This window comes from Ctenopharyngodon idella, chromosome 16 (genome assembly GCF_019924925.1).
Source record: "Ctenopharyngodon idella isolate HZGC_01 chromosome 16, HZGC01, whole genome shotgun sequence".
Classification (NCBI taxonomy): Eukaryota; Metazoa; Chordata; class Actinopteri; order Cypriniformes; family Xenocyprididae; genus Ctenopharyngodon; species Ctenopharyngodon idella.
The window spans coordinates 28,183,062-28,198,295 of NC_067235.1; the positions used below are offsets into that span (position 1 = coordinate 28,183,062).

General features: G+C 39.7%; 1 protein-coding gene across 2 annotated transcripts; it reads right to left on the reverse strand.

Annotated features, from left to right (window-relative positions):
- Nucleotides 1–11,321: 11,321 nt before the first annotated feature.
- On the reverse strand, nucleotides 11,322–15,234 carry txnipb (thioredoxin interacting protein b). 2 transcript variants are annotated; one of them, XM_051864737.1, is made up of 6 exons: nucleotides 14,029–15,234; nucleotides 13,222–13,297; nucleotides 12,995–13,142; nucleotides 12,548–12,907; nucleotides 12,149–12,448; nucleotides 11,322–12,050 (listed from the first exon to the last, which is right to left on the reverse strand). In XM_051864737.1, the coding sequence occupies exons 1-6, from the start codon at nucleotides 14,282–14,284 to the stop codon at nucleotides 12,045–12,047; spliced, it is 1,146 nt and encodes a 381-aa protein (XP_051720697.1). In that variant the 5' UTR covers nucleotides 14,285–15,234; the 3' UTR covers nucleotides 11,322–12,044. The 2 variants fall into 2 exon arrangements, with proteins under 2 accessions (XP_051720697.1, XP_051720696.1); XM_051864736.1 differs by having other exon boundaries at nucleotides 11,322–12,053; nucleotides 14,029–15,228.

Below are 15,234 nucleotides of genomic sequence, written 5' to 3' on the forward strand. Positions count from 1 at the left end.
TTTGTGTTACTTTTTCTCATCTAGGCTGAGCTTGCTTGTTTGTTTTCTAATAACAAAAGAGTTATTCTATTTTTGGCAAAGGTAAAGGCATTTTTACACCATAAGTGAAATGAATAAGCCTTAGGCTGAAGGAAATGCAAATTCACACCTGCACAGTAGAGGGTGCAACTCAGACAAGAAAGTTCAGCACTCTTCAACAAAAATGAAACACAAATGAGTTCACAATTTCTTTCAACATGTGAACAGGAGAGGTGTCAGTCAATAAATGGGAAATCAAAGTAACTTGCATTACTTATTTGAAAAAGTCATTCAGATATTGTGCTGTAAATTTAAAAGTAATACGTTACTTTACTAGTTACTTGGAAAAAAGTAATCTGATTACATAACTCACATTACTTGTAATCCATTACCCCCAACACTGATCGTGAACCTGTATCAGAGTTGCTTTTATAAAATTTACTTACAATATATGTGCGTGTGTTTCTTGGGGAATTAAAGTATCACAGTCTATACCTTGTCTTTCTATACCTTTAGTCTTTAAATGTTCTTGGTTAAATTAAATCACAGGTTTCTGTCTCTCATCACCTTTGATTTGCTGTGTATAAATGTTTCTTTCAAGTCTGAGACAATAGCTGAAATCTCATTTGACCAGATGCACCTGAAAAGAGTCTGAATAGACAGAAAATTTCATATTTTGTTGAGCAAATGATCAGCAGAGGAGAAAGAATTGTTCTTGACGTGACCCTTCAGCTCGAGAACACTGCTGGTTGGGCAAATTTGCTGAAGATGAATTTAGTGGCTGACTCAGGCATGCTTTAACAGAGAACAGGCAGAGGAATTCTTCCAGGAATAAGTCTGGGCTTTTATTCAGGGAAGCAGAGAGAAGTTCATCTCCAGTGGAAGATTACAGCAGCCTGAGACGACTGACATAAGAGCAGTCAAATGAAGCCGCTGCAGTGATATATTCACTATAGACACCCTGAACACCAGCAGTCAAACATTACAAATCTGGAATGCTCAGTTAACTGGCATACAATTAACAGGGTTCCTACACATTTTTAATTTCAAAATTGCATACTTTTCCAGACTCAAATTTCCAAACCTCTCTGTAGATTTCTCAGACCCTATTTAACATAAATGGTTCATTATTCAGCATTATAAAACGGTTAGTTCCTGTCCTTGATTTTGATTGGTCAACAGCTGTGTTTTATTCACGATAAAACACGGCTATGACCGCTTCACCCAATGGTTCTGTGTATCTCTACACAACACCCTTAGAAACCACTCTTAGCAACATAAACTGTTTGTTCTCAATTGATATTGTTCATTGAAGCTTACTGTATTATGTAGAAGAGTGTTGTGAGAAAGAAATCGAGTGAGCGAGTTTATTACCTACAATCAGATTTAGCATTTTCCTTCAGGTCAGTCCTATGTTCATAATAAAAAAATGTTTAAATGTTCGATGTATTATCTTGTCCTTTTAACAGTTAAGGGGTTTTCCCGTGACTGACAGCGCTAGTCAAAGCATTTGTCAGTTGCGTCTTGTTCCGTGTTCACAACAATTCAGTCTTTTCAATGTGAAAGTCTTCGCTACTGACTGACACACTCATAAAGACAGTCTTTGCCGCCATCTAATGGCGTAATAATGTAACTTCTGTTGCTGTTCACGGTCAGGGACTATTTTTTCCGGCGGAAGGAAGGCTTTTAGTGAAAGTTTACTTCATGAAAGTTGCATTGACACATATTTTTGGCTTTAATATTTGTATTGTGTGGTAACCGTTTTATAAAAGCAATCTCTTACCTTACTCTTACCTAGCCTCTCGTACCTTATTGCTTACTTATATCTACTATATAGTGCAATCATCTGTAAATATTTTCTCAGGAATTTTCCCATTGGTTTTCTCAAAGTGATATGTGCTTACATGATGAGAAGAAACCTAAAACACTTTATGGGCTGAAACGATTAGTCAACATTATTGACAACGTCGACAATAAAAAATTGTCGACAAATATTTTTGTCGAATAGTTGTTTGATCTCATGTCCTAATTTTAGGGCCTGCAATAACGCAGTTTGACCAGTGGGGCCCTGTAGCGCAACTGTAATGTAATAATCGATCAAACATAGGCTACTGATTAATTTTCCAGACTTATCCAAACTGCGTAGGAACTCTGAATAAACCACATTCAGTGGTATTTTGGTTTTAGTCAATTTACAACACTGAGCTCAGGGTTAATGTCAATAATAATGTACAGCATGGATATGCTCAGGAAATAGTGCCATATGTAGCAGAAAATTTTAGACAATGGCCATAAACTTTGGTGGACACACTACTACATACCCCAATATGCAAATAATGCATAATTTTTTCAGTGGCTAATTCTTAATCTATTTAATCCCCAATCCTTAATATATGATTACTGCCTTTCAATTTACAAGCAGTTTAAAATATTAAATATTAATATATATTAAATGAGAATATTTTTCTAACATGTTTTATGTCAATCCTTTTAACTGAAATTTACAGTACTCAAAAGAGTAGGCAAAAAGTACCTGGATGACCTACTACTTGAGATTCTAATGCCCATACGATGGACACTTTACTATCCCATGAGGCTACGGGAGAGGATTTGTGAATGGCAGTGAATCGATGCAACTGGCACTGGTAGGTCATGTAATAATGACATAGCGTATGTATTGGATTGCATTCACACTACACTACTCACATTCATACTATATTATATAGAACATACCTTTTTAGCACTCGCAAAGTAATTACTTATTCAAAATAAGTACCTACTCAGAAAGTATGCAATTTCGGACGCAGCCCACATCTGCAGCCAGACCCTAAACTTCCATTCCAGAAGTTCCCATTGGTTAATTTATGTGTTTGATCATGCTTTCAGCTACCAATGGGACAGTATACTCTTTAAGATATTTTAGCATGTTTAAACCCACTCTGCACATTTTCAATTGAAATTCCATCTAGGCCTGATGAATACCCTGAGGATCCTTTTAAGCTGAAGTAAAGAAACGGAAACACACACTTACCGGGATAGTTATTCCAGCTGTCCTTCAACTCGGGTAATTAGGATGCAGCACTCCGCCTGGATGGCCGTGTACTGAAAACAAAAGCAACGTAAGCACCCTACACAATGTCCAACCTGTCCTGCCCTTCATAGATGGGTGAAAAATTGAGTTTTATACAAAGAACACTCAGTCCACACACACTTATTCCAGGAACATGATCCTTTTTGACACTTGAGGTCTGAGATTGTAGGACACTCTGCATGGTAAAAGCTTTATCTGTGTTCACATCATTCCTAACCCCATTTGAATAAGGCTGAGAGCATGAGGATCAGTTCAGAGCTAAAATATAATGCTAACATGATTCAGGCAATTCATTATTCATTAAAAAAGTCATCAAATATATGTTAGCTAAAATACTTTCTGGAGAAGATTGTCAAACTAATGCAGTGACCAGCAAACAGAAGAGTGAATCAGCATTCAGCACGATATCAGCTGAAGCTGTCAGGGAGCCCTGGATGAGCCTGTTACTGATGTAAAGGTCACAGAAACCTGATTCTGAGATAAAACTCAGGCCAATTCTGCCTGGACAGTTAGACAGCTACTGCTATTAGCATCCAGATTTTCTCCCAAACAAGGAGATCTTGTACGGAGCCCCGGACATGACATGCAGGAAAAAAATAGTAGGCTAAATCGTGCGCACGATTTATTAATTCGTTCCCTCGATTTACTAAAACTTGCGCACGATTTACTATTTCGTTCCCTCGATTTATAAATCATGCGCATGATTTATAAATCGTCTTGCATGTCATGTGCGGGGCTCCGTAATACTGAATTGAAATGCATTTGACAATCTCATGTTGAGTCTTGCTCACAGATGCTGGACTGTTTTGATGTAGTTCAACAAGTTTAATAATCAGAAGAGAATGTATCTGAATTGACAGCTAACCTGTGAAGCCACATATACTGTAAAAAAAGAAAATATGGACGACGCACCTTCACTCTCTTGCATTGTAGAAAAGTGAATGTCCTCAAATGGCGTTTGCGCAGTAGTGAGCGTGAAGTGGAGCCGCGGTATCAAGGCCACGCCCACACTCCCGCAGAAGCAGTTAGTACAGTTTACTGCAGAACTGTTGGTGTGAACTAAACAGTTATGGAAAGGTAGGAATTAAGTTGAAGCTCCAATCTCCTCCCGAAAATCCCCCCAAAAAAGTCAGCTGGTGCCTCAGTGACTACTTCGCTCAGAAAAGCTGTCAATCTCAGCTGTCAATCATGACGTCAAACCCCATTTTTATAGCAACAAACGAAACTAAACCCAAACTTATTTGAAAAAAAAAAAAAAAAACACTTGAACTTACATCAGCGTGATACAAACTACATAAAATGACAGAAACCATCTTTGGAAAAAAATTATTTGAAGTGTAATTTGAGTGTTTAGTTTGTCTCACGTCTGTTACACTACACAGAGAGGGCGGGGTTTATGACCTATACTGCATCCAGCCACCTTGGGGGCAAGCAAAATGCTTTGGCTTCACTTTTCAGGACTTGTGCATATAAAGTTTGTTTGATAGTTGAAGAACATGGCACAAATAACTAATCTTTTGGTTAAAGGTGTGTGTGTGTGTGTGTGTGTGTGTGTGTGTGTGTGTGTGTGTGTGTGTGTGTGTGTGGCTGGTTATGGCGTTAGTTCACTCATTTTAAAGACCACTTCCCTTTAATAGACTGGCATCTATCCAAACTCCAGCCTGGTGTAAATCTATGTAGTTTTTTTATGCATTCAGAAGACGCTTACAAAGCCACTTACAAATCTCAAACGATTGAGACTATTTTGCCGACGTTTTGCGTTGGGTGAGGGCACATCCGGTTGAACCTACTGAACGGTTAACGCCTCTTCGTCTTCGCTGAACGTGTCGGTGTTTTGAATCTGATGAGACTCGAGGCAGCAATAAATGATGTTGTTCGTGAACAAACTGCATGAACTGCGAAATATGGATTTCTGGAGGCACGTACATTTGAATAAGGTATAACAAAACGTGTTTCTGTGTTTTTAAAGAATCGGTTTAAGATTGAATAACGCATAATAATACACAAAAAGACACTTACACTTGTCCCCCTCTACTGGCATAGCGAAGGACCTGCAGAGAGAATCACTGAACGAATCTGAATAACTCATTTTAGTAGGCTAAACAGATGGGTATTTTTTAATATTTTCTGATGAAAATTGTTGATTTTAAACATATTTTATGTAACCAGTTTGTTCTGGGTAGTTGGTAAGGCTTTGTTATGTGTTGCATAGTGACTCATAGTTTGACTTATATAAGTCAAAATAAACAAGAGCACTATAGTAGTCTAGTCTCTATGCTATTCTGGTTCCTTGGGTTCTTCCCTCAATGTCCTTCAATCATGTAATTGTGATTTCAAAGTGATTTCAGCCCAATTATTTATAATATGCATAATTTGAGGCATCATTAAACTGTGCCAGACAACTTATGTGTGCCCAAGTGTAATTTTCTGGGTTAGAGATTTGTTCATATACCAAACTCTTAGTATGAGTGAGTGGTATAGTAGGCTAGCTGTGGTATTTTGGGCAGTTCATAAAGCAAGCTATCTATCCTTATTATGTGTGCTAAATAATATTGTCTATATTGTAAAATATCTGCATTACTCTAGCTCAGGGTTATTAATAACACATCTCACTGACATCATCTCTATTATGCATTTTTATAAAATGCTTCAAATTCTAGGCCACAGTATGTAAAACAAATACCAAGGCCCATGTTGCACCTGTCAATCACAGCAGAGAGTCCCGCTTTCCCTGTTGGGAGTAGACTGCATTAGTCAGCAGGATGACCTGCTTCTCTCACATAACACTAGAGAAACCTAAGACAACTGGATTATGGCAAAAATTAGCTGATGGCTGGAATAATTAGTACTGTGGCACCTGTAACTGTTTGACATTTTCATTTTAATATGCTCTACAAAAGCAGGAGTGATGAATGGCACCTCATGCTGCACAGTGTGTGTCGCTCTTCTCATGCAATTCAATCACAAGTGTCATTGCAACCAAACAAAACTCACAGAAAAAGCAAGAAGAGACTAGGAAAAACAGTTCTACTTAGGTGGATTTTTAAACTAGGTTAAAGTTCAAGAGTCAGACATTGAGAGAGATGAGTACGTGAGGGAGGTCAGGAACGATGCAGATCTTTTTTAGAGCGCTCTAAGAAAAGGAACAGCTGCATAGTGTGTAAACAACCATATCAGGTATCTGATTCTCTGATTTGATGGATCCAGGTTTGCTGATGTTGTCCTTGATGTGGTTCCATCCCAGCACACATACAGTGCCGCACAAATGATTCATGGTGGGATGATTCCCGTCCCCATGTTAAAATGTTAGTGTGTCAAAGGTGAAGTGTGTCATTTGACTTGCAATAATAATAGACAGGTTTCCCCAACCACCAAACACCCCACCCCACCCCCAAACACACACACATTGCCATTAGTTGACCAAAACAAATAACCCCACCCCAAAGTCCCACCATTGGTTAAGCCTGTAACATACAAGCATACATTTTTCAGAGAAACCATTCTCAGGGAAACAAACAGACCATTGTTGCAAAACAACATTTTAAAGGCACAATAGGATTTTTGGATTAAAATATCCAAAACCACTAGACAGGGTTCCCACACGCATTGAAAGTATTTGGATTTCAGACACGTGAATTCAAGGCCTGGAAAGTACTTGAAAACAAATATTGGTCCTTGAAAGTGCTTGAATTAAATTTGAAATACATTTTGTGAAAATTATAACATGCCCCTCTTAGTAGTGTATTTGTTTTGGAACATTATTTTACAATCAGTTTCCGAGTGTTTTCCATTGCGGTACTTCCCCTTGCTTGGGGTTTGGACATTTGAGCTGTGACCCCGCTAGAAATTTTACATTCCCAGAACATTCTCAGAACATCCCCACTGGTGTTAAGGATGTTGCCTAGTAACGTTCCCAGTACGTTCAGAGACGTAAGGTTTGGGGGACGTTATTTGGCGGACATTCACAGAACATTCAGGACGTTCTCTGAACGTTTAGGGAACCATATTTTATTTGGAAATGTTCTCAGAATGTCCCTGCTGCCCTTGTCAAAAAATTGAATTGAAAATTAGGGCTAAATTAACTAACAAAATAGCTGTTTCAACAAAAACTAATTTTTCTTAAAAGTCTTACAAAAAAAAAAGCTCTTCACAGGTATTTCCTGGATTATTATTATGAAGCCTTTTCTTTACAATGCGAATCACTTGCAGTAAGTCATTAGCTGACAACAGTCAACTGACAACAGTCATCTGAAGTCTTCATGAGAGGCTGGATCCAAACTGGAGCTGATGTACTCTCTAGTCACCTCGGGACGGGCATCCCGAGATAAAACAGAAAAGCAAATGGAGAATAATTAGCGTAGCTGCTGTTCAAAACATTAAGCATTAAGTAAAGATAGTCATGTGCATTTATCTGATATAACTGGAGTACATGGATATAAGATGCATTGTGTGAATGCTTGGCAAAGTAGATGCGTCTTTAATCTAGATTTAAACTGGGAGATTGAGTCTGAGCCCCGAACAATATCAGGAAGGCTGTTCCAGAGTTTAGGAGCCAAATGTGAAAATGCTTTCCCTCCTTTAGTGTACTTAGATATCATAGGTACAGCCAGAAGTCCAGAGTCTTGTGATCTTAAAGAGCGTGATGGATTGTAGGGCGATTAAAATTAATCATAAGTCAATAACTTTAATTGTAAAATAGCCATAAACAACAAAACGAAATTAGCAGCAGCGGCCGATTGCGGCATATAAGCATAATAAAAACAAGTAACGTTGATAAAACTTTAATACATAAGCTCATCCATTAACACTATTTCTGCCTGTGTCCCATCGGATTGCTTTCCATTGGCTGTGGAGGTGAAGACGACAGCTCCCATGATTCCATGCTGATTCACGGCATCATCAATCTGCCTTTGTTATTGTTTTGAATAAGCGACTTTCATACTGTGCCTTTAAAGGTGAAATGTGTTTTTAATCATTTATTGACCCTCATGTCATTCCAAACTTGTATGCATTTCTTTTTCTGTGGAACACAAAAGATATTTTGAAGAATGTTGGTAACTAAATGGTTTTGGTTCCCATTGACTTCCATTGTATTTTTTTTTTTTTTTTTTTTCGTACAATGGGAACCAAAACTGTTAGGTTACCAACATTCTTAAAAATATATTTTTATATGTTCCACCAAAGAAGAAAGACATACAGGTTTGGAAAGATATGAGGGTGAGTAAATAACAAAATTTTCATTTTTGGGTTGGCTGTCCCTTTAATTTTTAAAAAGAGAGAAGGCAATAAATAACTTTGACTTGAAGTAAGGTTCCTATCATACCTGTCATAGCATAGAGTTCCTGATGGCGGTAGGCAGCATTAGTCAGCAGGACGACATGTACAGCACTCACATTACATTGGAGAAACCAAAGACAACTGGGTTATAAAATAAAATAAAATAAATATAAAACAGGACACCTGCACGCTATATTGCAGAACAATTAAATTATATAGAGAGAGAGAGAGAGAGTATCTCACAGAAGTGAGTACACCCCTCACATTTTTGTAAATATTTTATTATATTTTATTCTTATCTTTTCATGTGACAACACTGAAGAAATGACACTTTGCTACAATGTAAAGTAGTGAGTGTACAGCTTATATAACAGTGTAAATTTGCTGTCCCCTCAAAATAATTCAGCACACAGCCATTAATGTCTAAACCGCTGGCCACAAAAGTGAGTACACCCCTAAGTGAAAATGTCCATATTGGGCCCGAAGTGTCAATATTTTGTGTGGCCACTATTATTTTCCAGCACTGCCTTAACCCTCTTGGGCATGGAGTTCACCAGAGCTTCACAGGTTGCCACTGGAGTCCTCTTCCACTCCTCCATGACGACATCACGGAGCTGGTGGATGTTAGAGACCTTGCGCTCCTCCACCTTCCGTTTGAGGATGCCCCACAGATGCTCAATAGGGTTTAGGTCTGGAGACATTCTTTATTAAGGCAGTGGTCGTCTTGGAGGTGTGTTTGGGGTCATTATCATGTTGGAATACTGCCCTGCGGCCCAGTCTCCGAAGGGAGGGGATCATGCTCTGCTCATTCATGGTTCCCTCAATGAACTGTAGCTCCCCAGTGCCGGCAGCACTCATGCAGCCCCAGACCATGACACTCCCACCACCATGCTTGACTGTAGGCAAGACACACTTGTCTTTGTACTCCTCACCTGGTTGCTGCCACACACGCTTGACACCATCTGAACCAAATAAGTTTATCTTTGTCTCATCAGACCACAGGACATGGTTCCAGTAATCCTTAGTCTGCTTGTCTTCAGCAAACTGTTTGCGGGCTTTCTTTTGCATTATCTTTAGAAGAGGCTTCCTTCTGGGACGACAGCCATGCAGACCAATTTGATGCAGTGTGTGGCGTATGGAGCACTGACAGGCTGACCCCCCACCCCTTCAACCTCTGCAGCAATGCTGGCAGCACTCATACATCTATTTCCCAAACACAACCTCTGGATATGACGCTGATCACGTGCACTCAACTTCTTTGGTTGACCATGGCGAGGCCTGTTCTGAGTGGAACCTGTCCTGTTAAACCACTGTATGGTCTTGGCCACCGTGCTGCAGTTCAGTTTCAGGGTCTTGGCAATCCTCTTATAGCCTACGCCATCTTTATGTAGAGCAGCAATTCTTTTATTCAGATCCTCAGAGAGTTCTTTGCCATGAGGTGCCATGTTGAACTTCCAGTGACCAGTATGAGAGAGTGAGAGCGATAACACCAAATTTAACACACCTGCTCCTCATTCACACCTAAGACCTTGTAACGCTAACGAGTCACATGACACCGGGGAGAGAAAATGGCTAATTGGGCCCAATTTGGACATTTTCACTTAGGGGTGTACTCACTTTTGTGGCCAGCGGTTTAGACATTATTGGCTGTGTGTTGAGTTATTTTGAGGGGACAGCAAATTTACACTGTTATAAGCTGTACATTCACTACTTTACATTGTAGCAAAGTGTCATTTCTTCAGTGTTGTCACATGAAAAGATATAATAAAATATTTACAAAAATGGGAGGGGTGTACTCACTTCTGTGAGATACTGTGTGTATATATATATATATATATATATATATATATATAATCCATAAGCTGTCTGTATTGGTAAAGTGAATTAATTATAATTAGCTTAACTGAACATAAATAGAAGTCAATGAGATGTCCACACGAATACTGTATACTGTATGTGAATAAATGTATGCAGCCTTGCATCCGTTTATTGTGACTGTCTGACATTTTCACTTTAAACTTTAGCAAATGCAAAGAGCGATAAATGCCAGCACAGGTTCAGAGACACCTCCCTATCTGACCTATGCAGTGGGCTTCAACCACTGATTTATTTGTCTTGCAGAATATCATGCAATGGCTTTACACAATTCACTCCAGTCTTACGGAAGCGTATAGAAAAATCAAGAGAAGACTAGTCTCGCATCTGCATGGATTTTTCTGAACAAGGTTCAAGTTCAAGAGCTGGAAATGGAGCAAGACAGAGGGGGGTCAGGAGAGCTACAGATCCTTTTTGAGTGAGCTCTATAAAGAGGAACAGCTGCACGGTGAGTAAACAGCCGCATCAGGTTTCTGATGTCTGATTTAATGGATCCAGGATTGCTGATCTCGGCCTTGACTCAGTTCCATCCCTGCACGCATGCAGTCCTGCACGGATGTCTGTGGACCGGGCTGCTCAGTATACTGTACTGTAGATGGTCTGATCTGCCTGGTGAGGGAGTGTTCGTAGTTACCAGCACGTTCACCTCGCCCATTTGGATTAGAATTACGTAACTGAAATGCTATTCTGAAAACAGGCCCATGGATGGAAGTGCATTGGCCATGAGTAAATAGCTCTTGAATATTTTCCAGCCAGAAAATATTCCCCTACAGATCCACACAACAGGTGCTCATAACATTGCTATTTGTTTTGTTTCCTGCTTTTAACCTTTCCTCTCCATTCATCCTCATGCCAGGAGTGGCAGGAGGACACTCTGCGCTAATGCACTTACACACCAGATGTTTCATAAAACTACATGCTTAGTACAGTGACTATAAAATTTCACAGTATGCAATATTATATAGTACTTAAATATACAATAAAGAGAGACAGACAGATAGATAGATAGATAGATAGATAGAGAGAGAGAAGTTGGGGGTCTCATACTAATGACACTGGATTGCATTTTATAATTTCAACTTTTATTGTATTCTTAAAATGTTATTTGTAGAACAAGAAGTTCAAATAAAAAAAATCAGGAGTACAAAATGCACATAACAATCAATTTCAAGCTGGATTAATTTGACACTAATACTCTGTTGTAGACTATATGAAAACTGACTATATATAGACATTCTATATAAATGCATATTCTGATTCTATATTACATTAGAAATACACATGCTGCTAGGATTGTGATAGATCAACAGCAAACAGATAGCTCACCATGATAACTACAATTTTTTCCCCTCACAAAACTGCATCACATTTTTGTGTATCACAAAAAACAAAATGTCCCTTTAATCTGAACATTTTTCTGCCACAAACACTCTATAATTTCCCATTTGGAATAAGAGCAGACAGAATTTTACACCAATATGGCAAAATCATAAATGTACAAACTCCCTCAGATGCTGAGGGTACTTCAGAATTAAACATTAAAACATCAATGGTCATTTTCAAGAGTTGGATTCTTACATCAGAAAAACTGTCCTGTGATTCAGTAAAACATCTTCAGACGACTTCACCGACTTGCAATCAACCAGTTCTTGATGTGACACAGTGTTACAAAGTCCACAACTCTGCAGTAAAGCATGATCTGTATCTTCCTGCATTTGATCTTCCACTGGAGTTTAATATTTTGTGGCAGCAAGTGAAGAAGAACTCCATTGCCAATGCAGCCTCAGTTCTGCTGTTTAATCAGAGAAAAGATAGACACAGTCATTAGTGCAATCTCAACTAGGGTAAAGGCTATGTTTAAAAATATCTGTGTGTGTGTGTGTGTACCTCAGTGTATGCTGGGGGGGGTGGAAGCTGATACTCGCTAATGCGCATGAAGATAGGACTGTCATCCTCGTCGTAATCATCCAGGAGAGGAATGAAGGAACTATCCATGCGGTTATCCCGGGAGATCTCGCTGTAACTAGGCGGAGAAGATGGGAGCGATACGCAGGCGCTGGAGGTGGCACTGCCATCCTGGCTGCTCATGCTGCTAGTGCGACTGTTCATGCCGTTGTAGGGGATCGTCCCGATGACCAGAGGCAGTTCTAGGATCAGCTTCTCACTTCCTGGGATGTGCACTGAGATCTAACACCGGAGAGAGAGAAACCATAGAGGTTAACCTCTGATCCGCAGGTGCCAGTGAAGTCTGAAGCGTCTGCATTGATTATTAAGAATATAACTCACCCTTAGAGAGTAGTCAACGTGGATAATATCACAGCCCAGGATTGTGGGCTTTAGCTTGGGCACACGGACGACTCTCCCCCGCCACACATCACGCATGCCAGATATGATGTGGTCGCCCCTGACAGAAGTGAGTTTCTCTTGAAACACTTTGGTGCGGCCGTTCGCCAGATAAATGTGCTTGGCTATGATGGCGGCTTTAGGAACGACGATCCGAGAGCAGGCGTTCTCGAACTGAGCGTCAATGCAAATGTCTTCTCCTTCGCTGTAACCCTTCCGGCCTATGCGAGCGGCCACGGAAACACTGCCATCGGGAATAAACATGCAGGTGACTTTCTTGTGTTTTGCTCCTGTAACTGGAGCCTAAGAGGAAGAGGAAAGTACTAAATTACTTACTCACATTTTAATCATGTAATTTCACAGAAATTTGTGTGATATCTGTGGACTTACCATGAGCTCTTGGGTATTGACATCAATGGGTTCCTCTACATCGAAATATCGCTTGCATTCCCCATACGGCTGACCTGATTTCTCTATGACAGCCTTCACGTAGTACTGGACTTTGCCAAACTTTCCCACATACGAGGAAACTAGGCACCTGTTTAGAAAGGTCTTGCATTAAAACATTAATATTTTAATGCAATATTTGTAATAGGAAATTTCAAAAAGAAACCTACCCTGCCTGAGGAAGTTCAAAACCAAACATGAACTCGTATTTGTTTCCAGGCCTGAGAGTGATGGAGCCATCTGCATCTGTGGAGGCGAGATTGTGCTTTAAGTAACACTCAAAAGTCATCATTTACTCACCTTCATGTCTTTCAAATTTTCAATTTAAAAAGGGTTTTTCAATAAACAATCCTTAAACTTGCATGTGTCCCCTATACAACCCCCCATTCATTGAGTTACCACCTTTTGATATTCATTCTATGCTCAAATAACTAAATTCAACCCATACCAAAAGTAGAGCAGAAGTATATGGGAGAAAAATATCTGCCCATCCTTGTTTAAACTACAATAGTAGGCTACATAGAAGCTAGAACTTGTTAAGGGGCTTGAAACCACTCCAAATGAAGTTAAAACTAAGGTAAGAGATCTTAAATGATGTATTATTATTTTTATACTTACGGTTTAAAACGTTTTAGTGACAACTAAAGTCAGATTTACAAGTCAGTCAGGGTGCGCTAAGTAGATCCGTCGCTTTTGAGGAGGTTACTATAGCAACATTACATAGCTAGAGCGCTTTCCGCTGGACTGTCATCGACAAAATTTAGGATACTGTCAATATTTATCACTTTATTGCAGATTTCATAAATATATCATTATATATCACATTATGTATTTTGATTAAAATATCTTTAAATAGTTGTCGGTTAGATAACTTTGCAAGGGTCGCCATAAAACAACGGAAATTAGGCCTACTGACAGGAAAAGTAGACCCTTCTGAATTTGCACATCCAGTTAATTAAAGTTTGTGTGTGTCTCACCTGTTGGCTGATGATCGAGGTGAAGAATTTCTTCATATTTCAGGTAGTCAATCTCCTCTCTGCAGTGCAGCTTTCCTTTATTATAATCGACTTTAGCGCATCCGATTCCGAACAGCTTAACGGCGGAAATCTGTACCACCTCCGCCACCTCCACGACCACCCGCCCGGCCACTTTATCTCCGCCGCTATACTTGCTCTTTTTTGGGTCACTGAACTGAACCTCGAAGGTCTTGGGTTTCTTTGTCAGTACGCCCATTTTGCTGTTATATTAATTTTGCGAATAAGAATTCCAGTAGTTTTATTAACGGTCTCTTTTCGGTTATCAAAGTAACTGAATGGATCAGTTCTGCAACAAGCTCACCAGTACTGCTGGTGTTATTTTCTCTTGTAATATTATTTTCGATTAGATGTTTTGGTAATCTGTTGGTGACTCTGATCTGTCAGTAAACACTGAGTGGGAGTGGGTGGTTATATAGTTCACACGGCCGCTCTGCTGATGATGCGAGCTGGACACAGATATGGGCATCGGTGCTGGACACCCACATGCGCCCCGTGGATCGACCCAAGCGCGTCTCTCTCATAGGACACACAGGCTGTTTGCGTCCACTCGGGCCAATGACAGTCTGCTCAGAGCGCGTGGACAGCTCGTGGGTAAGGGGCAGGAGTCTTTGAGGAGGTGGAGTAATTATATGGAGCAGGGGTGGAGTATGAGTGCTCACTGTGCCCAGTTCCAAACAAGTTATGTGAACACTCACGTGTGACACATTCATAATAGTGGGGATTGTCTACATGACAAATGCATTTGTACCTAAACTCAATGGCTTCAAAGAATCAAGTGCTTCTACATAGCCCAGTTTATCCTAACAAAAATGACTGTGGCTGTACTATGGTAAAGTAATGGTATCAGATGATAATACGATGTTATTTTGATTTTAAAAAGGTGCCTGATTTTGGACATATGCCACAGTAGTAATGGTATTCTTAGAAGTACCTTTGGAATACCACGTAAATGCATATATCAAAATACCATATTGGCATCTGATACTGTCACTATACTATGGTACTGCCACAGTAGGATATGCCATTATTGCCATACTACCGAATGATTACCAAATGCTTTTGGTTTTTAAATTGCACTCCTCCTAGGTACCTAGGATAATGCCATGGTATTAACATGGTACATGGCCAAAAACCACAATATAACCT